This window comes from Myodes glareolus, chromosome 22 (assembly GCF_982192425.1).
Source record: "Myodes glareolus chromosome 22, mMyoGla1.1, whole genome shotgun sequence".
Lineage (NCBI taxonomy): Eukaryota > Metazoa > Chordata > Mammalia > Rodentia > Cricetidae > Myodes > Myodes glareolus.
Genome location: NC_142047.1, coordinates 50,702,450 through 50,708,449, shown reverse-complemented (window position 1 = coordinate 50,708,449; position 6,000 = coordinate 50,702,450). Strand labels below are relative to the sequence as shown.

The following is a 6,000-nucleotide window of genomic DNA, read 5'->3' as shown; positions in this document are numbered from 1 at the left end:
TTCTGGCTCAGCCTTGTGTTCCTCGTTCCTCGGCATGACACCTTGTTAGTTTTCATTTCGCGTACTCAGAGGGTAAATATGCATTTCCCCACGTGCTGGTTGCCACATCCAAACGGTGTTTATAATAAACAGGACCTTTGCTCTGGAATAAAGCCTGTCCCCTGAGGGGCAACATAGGGTACTTCCTAGAAGGTGTGGTTTCGAGGCTGGGTAGAAGGATGTGGAGTCCAGGCAGACTGGGAACTGCGTTTTCCGGGGGTGGGGATGGGTCACCCCTGCTTCCTCCCACCAGGGCAGCCAATGCAGAGGTGGGCAAGGATGGAGGTGAGACGGAAGCTAGCTAGGGCTAGAATGTGAGGAAATGGTGACCTGGTGAGGTCAGTGAGGTCAGTGGATGCTTTCCAGTTAAGTGGGCGACGCAGCAACCCGCTGGCGTTTGTTTATGTGTTACCGCGCAAAGGAGCAGAGTCTAGGTAGCGTGCTGGCAGGAGGAATCCCGGCTCAGTGAAGGGAGACCCGTGAGGCATTGAGTTGTGAGTCCTGGGTACCATAGGCTGTATTCTGAATTAGGACACACAGCTCACTGTTGCTCCATCTTCTCACTGAAGGCTCATGGACATATAGCCCATGAAATGATGGATCTGAGGAGGTTTAGCCTGGAGTGGAGAGTCCAGGGCTTCAGCCACACACTAACACGGAGCTTAACTTTCCCACGAGCCTTCATACACCAGACCAGAACAGTGTGTGCTCAGCTGCCCTCTTACACAATGCTAATATTATTATGTAACTTAAGTTTATTTATTTATTTGACATGAAATCTTGCTGTGTGAATCAGGATGTCCTAAAAGTCCCCATCCTCCTGCCTCAGCTTCTGAAGATCTGGGATTACATGCCACCAAGTGGAGCCCTTGGTTACTGTTATTATTAATCATTCAACCAATGAATTAGATAATATTTGTTTGCTTGTTGGGGGGTAGTTTATTGAGTGGACTACAAGGAGGCACACAGGTCAGTAATAACCAAAACCTCATATTGTTTTTTTTTGTTTGTTTTTTTTTGTTTTTTTTTTTTTTTATGAGACAGGGTCTCATGTATTCCAGGCTTGCCTCAAAAATCACTAAGTTAGTCGAGGATGACCTTAAATTTCTGAACCTCCTGCCTCGATCCTCCAATCCCAAATTGGGATTAGACAGTACCACGCAAATGATAAATCTTAATAATTTTTTTTTTTTTAAATGTGATATAGTCTCTAGGGTCACGAAGTGGAGAGAGCCGCGGAGGATAGACTTTTCCGGAGACGTAAGTTTCTAGGAGCCTTGTGCTGTGCAGGGAAACGTGAGCTGGAGAGCAGTTTGGGGACACCTGAAATTCCCACCTCACTGAGTACCAGACCTCTTTGCTACCGAGGTGCAACCTGGGCAAGTCGGTTTAGACGTGGTGTTGTTGCTAGGCGACAGTAACCTTGGTTCCCTTTGCCAGATCTTGCTCGCTGCGACGCCGCCTGTGCAAAGGTCCTGACTGAGAGCTGGTTGCTAAGGAGCCTCGTTAGCGCAGTAGGTAGCGCGTCAGTCTCATAATCTGAAGGTCGTGAGTTCGATCCTCACACGGGGCATCCTGCATTATTTTGTTTGGGGCCTTTGTAGCCGGTGGCCCAGCCTTTTCTAGGGGCTGGGCATTCCGGGCTTGAACCCAGCGACCTCTTTTAGTGAGCAGCAGCGCGTCACAGGTGCGGGAAAGTGCGGAGCTGGGAGGAGGTCAAACGCTCGGGGGCGGAACCTGGCAGTAGGGCGTGGCAGTAGAGAGGGTGTGGCCACACGCAGGGGCGGGTTCTATCTGCTCGAGGGTCCGGTCAAAGCGTCTAGGGGAGGGCGAGCCCACGTCTAGGGGCGGGACCTATCGCCTTTGCGGGGTCGGGCGAAGCTCCGCGGGAGGGGTTTTGTAGGAGGGCGTGGCCACGTTTTGGGTGGAGCTTGAGGCTCCGGCAGGCCCCGCTAGGCCGTCTCGCCTACGCAGAGCGCTGTGCGTGCACGGTCGCGTGCGCGCGTCCGCGGTGATAGCGGGCATGGCGGTGTGCGCTCGGCTCTGCGGCGTGGGCCCCGCGCGTGGGTGCCGCCGCCGCCAGCAGCGCCGCGGCCCGGCCGAGACGGCAGCGGCGGACAGTGAGGCGGACACGGACCCCGAGGAGGAACGTATCGAGGCGGGGCCGGCGCGCTGCTCCCTGCTGGAGCTCCCGCCTGAGCTGTTGGTGGAGATCTTCGCCTCGCTGCCCGGCACCGACCTGCCCAGCCTGGCGCAGGTCTGCAGCAGGTTCCGCCGCATCCTGCACACCGACACTATCTGGAGACGGCGCTGCCGCGAGGGTGAGCGAAGACATCCCATATCCCGGGCATTCGGCCGAGATAGGAGATGGTGCAGAGTGCTAAACTAGGCCTGGCCGCAGAGTGAGACTCTTAGAAAACTAGTCAATTAACAGGCCTGGGCTGCAGAGTGAGACCCCGTCTTTAAAAATCCCACCCCAACAAACAAACAAACAATAAAAGAAACCCAAGCCTAACCAGCCTATCAGTCAGCCCACCCATCCAGTGCATTACCGCAAGAATGAGGACGCAAAAGCTGTCAGAGTCTCATTTGGAAGGCCTTTCTTCCATATGCGTACAGCTGCTCGGTACGCGCTCAGCCTGAGTGGTTTGTTGCTGGGTGTCCTAGAGCCTTCCTGAAGAGAGCTTCAGGGATTCTGCTGCTTGCATGCTACATGGGCTAGTCCCCTGACCGTGGGCTTCAGCGTTTCTTGTCTTCTGGCCACAGCACTCTGAAGACTGCTTTGTGCATTTTGTAGACATTCAGAGGATTTGCATTTATTTTCGGGAACCCCTGAGGTGATCTTCGTGGGCTTGCACCTCACCTCTCATAGTGGGATTGTGGGATGGCAGGCTGGGTGAGAAAAGCAGTTTCCCTAGGTCCTCCCCAGCGGCAGGGTTCTTTTTACCTTTGCTGTGTAATTTCGTGATTGACACCAGAGTTCTGGCCTTGGCTCCACTTATCCACTGTGAGGTGTTGGGCAGATTACCCCAAGTTTGAGTGAGAACATTTGGTGGCAGGTGCCTCTCCTGAGGGGTAAAAGAAGCATGCCCAAGCCCACAGTCCTGAGCGTGGCTGTTTGGCATGTCTGTTGGCCTATGTGTAATGCCCTGCTTATCTTTTGTCTTATTTTCTCTTTGGAGGCCTGATTTTGCTTAGAAAGTTAGTGAGACTCCTCAGTAACCTTTAGTCACATAGGAACAAGTGAAGTTTGTTTTCACTTTCTCTCTGAGCACTGTCTTTCCTTTTTACACATAGCATCTTTGGTTTAGTATTGTTATTGTGTGTGCGGCAGGTTTGTGAGTGGAGCATGCATGTTTGTGGAGATTGGAGGGCAGCTCCTTTCTCTACGGCGGTGGTTCTCCACCTTCCTAACGCTGTGACCCTTTAATACAGTTTCTCCTGTTGTGGTGACCCCCAGGGATACAATTATTTTCGTTGCTACTTCATAACTGTAATTTTGCTACGGTTATGAATCGTGATGTAAATATCTGTGTTTTCCGATGGTTTTGGATGAGCCCCGCACTAGGGTTATTTGACCCCTAGGTTGAGAATCTCTGCTTTGTGGGCTCAGGGGATGTGCAGCAGGTGCTTTTGCCCTCTGAGTTGACCGCTCTTTCATCCGATGTTTAGTGTGTACACCTGTGACACTCAGCTCCCTCCAGAGTGCTCCCTGTCCGCCTGCTGAGCCTGTGCTGGTCTTTGGGGAAACTGTAGATGTGGGTAGGTCATTGCTAAGACCAGAATCACAGACTTGGTTAAACTAGACGTTTCAAAGGGATGTGCCAGTCGTGCTAACTGAACCGGAGCTTGGGACACGCTCTGCGAGCTGTGAATAAATATGTGTCATGTCCCATCGCCAGTATGGAAAGCAGTGGCAGTTGGGGAGGGTCTCTTCAGTGCCCCCCGCCCCGCCCCCACTGCTACAGCTCTTTGGGACTCGAGAGCCGTGACCAGAGAATAAATCATCTCACTACACTCAAATTCCAATATTGAGAAATTAAAGGCCCGAGAACTGAAAGTCTCCGGAGTGTTGGTGTTACAGGTGTGAGCTACCACATCTAGCACTAACATTTTTAATTTTTTTTTTTTTTACTATTTTTATTTGTGTATATGTGTGTGTTTGTGTATGGGGTACGTGCATGTGGCTGCAGGTACCTTCTGGTTCCAGAAGAGGATATAAGATCCCCTGAGGCTGGAGTTACAAATGGTTAGGAACCTCTCCATGTGGATGCTAGGAGCTAAACTCAGGCACCCTGTGAGACCAGTATGTGCTCCTAACCGCCAGACAGTCTCTCCAGCCCTGCACACAATATTTTTTTTTCCTTTTATTTGTGAGTTTTAATCAGCTTATCAGGAAGGGTTTCAGGTGGTCTCTGACACTCTAAGGTGCTGAGCTTGGCCTGTGACTGTGCTGTCTGGGTTCCTGGCAGCCTTTTATGGGATGAGGTCTCCCAGTGCAGATCAGGCTGGTTTTGAACTCTCCATTCCCCTGCTTCATCCACGCACACACTGGGTACAGGCGCTGGGTGCTGTGTGGGCTCGGTACACCTGGTGCACAGCAGGTGAACGCTAATCCGTGCAGGTGAGGGATGGGTTGGCTGGCAGGCCTGGATTTGTGGCTCTCCGAGGCAGTCTGTGTGTTGTAACTTCCTGGGGAACTGCTGTGTGTGAGACAGTCCTGCCCTTACCTCTTTGAGCCCCTGAGCATCTTCTTTCCTGGATTCCAAAATTAAGTTGATTTTGGTGAAGAGCAGCACCTGTCCCCGCCTCTCGAGCAGGCCTGGGTCCTCCCAGCCCCTGCAGTTGCCTGGCAGGGCTGAGATGTTGGCCCAGGAGAGTGGGTGAGGCTGGTTGGAGTGGGATTTTCTGAGACTTGGGCCATGACCGATAGTCAAGGCATGGGCCGAACATGGTGCTTTAATATGTTTATCAGTGGGGCTTGGTGGCCTGGCTTGCAATCCCAGCCCTCAAGAAGCTGCGGTAGATGGATCAAAAACTCAAGGCCTGCTTGGGCTATAGACTGAGTTCCAGGCTAGCTCCTGTTTCAGAATAAAAGGTAGAGAGAGCCTGGGGTGAAGCTCAGGGGATGAACACTGGCCTAGCATGTATGAGTCGCTGGGTTTCATTCTGTAACTGTTAGAAATTAACAAAGACAACAAAAAAGCCAAACTCTTTCTTTCTACAAGGGTAGGGTGGTCTGGGCCTGGATGACGCCCTCCATGTTTAGACTGTTGCTAACACGGTGAGCACCTCAGAATCTTCTGTCCCCCGCTAGTGACATATGCAGGTGCTGCCTTTGCCCTCTGCTGCCGCGGCACACACGTCAGGTTGTCAGGCTGAAGACTGACTTGGGGCAGCTGAGCGCCATTGCAATCGTTCCCGGAGGTCTTTCTCTGGGCAGGTCAAAGTGCGCCTCCCATTAGCCAGCTCTGTCCTGCCTCAAGGGCTTGTGCCGAGGGTGGCGAGAACTGAGTACTCAGCCACCTGGGCATAAACATTTTTTTTGATGCGTCACCCCCTTGGCCACGGGCCACTTGTAGTTACGTCATGTGGGAAGAGCTGTCATGAGTCCTGGTCTCCAGAGCACCGAGGGCGGGAGCCTCAGTGCCCGTCCTTGCCTGGCAGGCCTCTGTGGTTAATGCTTCCTCCAAACCTGCTGCTGGCCAGTTTCCTACCTTGTGACTGGATGTGCCTCCCGAAGCCAGCCCAGGGCTACTGAGTTTCGACATTTCAGGCCCTGGTTCCAGATCAAACCATTCATGCAGGGGCTGGCAAGATGGCTTTGTCAGTAAAACCATCAGCTGCCAAGCCTGATGCCCTTAGTTCGGTCTCTGATCCCACCTGGTGGAAGGAGCAAACGGGCTCCACAGAGGCTCCTGCATGTATACGAATATGAGAAAATGTGACAATTTAAAAGAT

The 6,000-nt window shown here is 52.5% G+C and overlaps 1 protein-coding gene and 1 non-coding gene across 3 annotated transcripts in view; both read left to right on the top strand.

Moving 5' to 3' along the window:
• The first annotated feature begins 1,539 nt into the window (after nt 1-1,539).
• Nucleotides 1,540-1,612, top strand: Trnam-cau (transfer RNA methionine (anticodon CAU)). The gene has a single exon. It is a non-coding gene; the product is annotated as a tRNA-Met (tRNA).
• A 435-nt stretch (nt 1,613-2,047) lies between these two features.
• Fbxo31 (F-box protein 31) overlaps nt 2,048-6,000 on the top strand; it is a 32,076-nt gene continuing 28,123 nt past the window's right edge. For both annotated transcript variants that reach the window (XM_087900504.1, XM_048437424.3), the window contains exon 1: nt 2,048-2,360. In XM_087900504.1, coding sequence (XP_087756630.1) covers nt 2,063-2,360 — 298 coding nt within the window. In that variant the 5' untranslated portion in view covers nt 2,048-2,062. The remainder of the gene's footprint in view (nt 2,361-6,000) is intronic.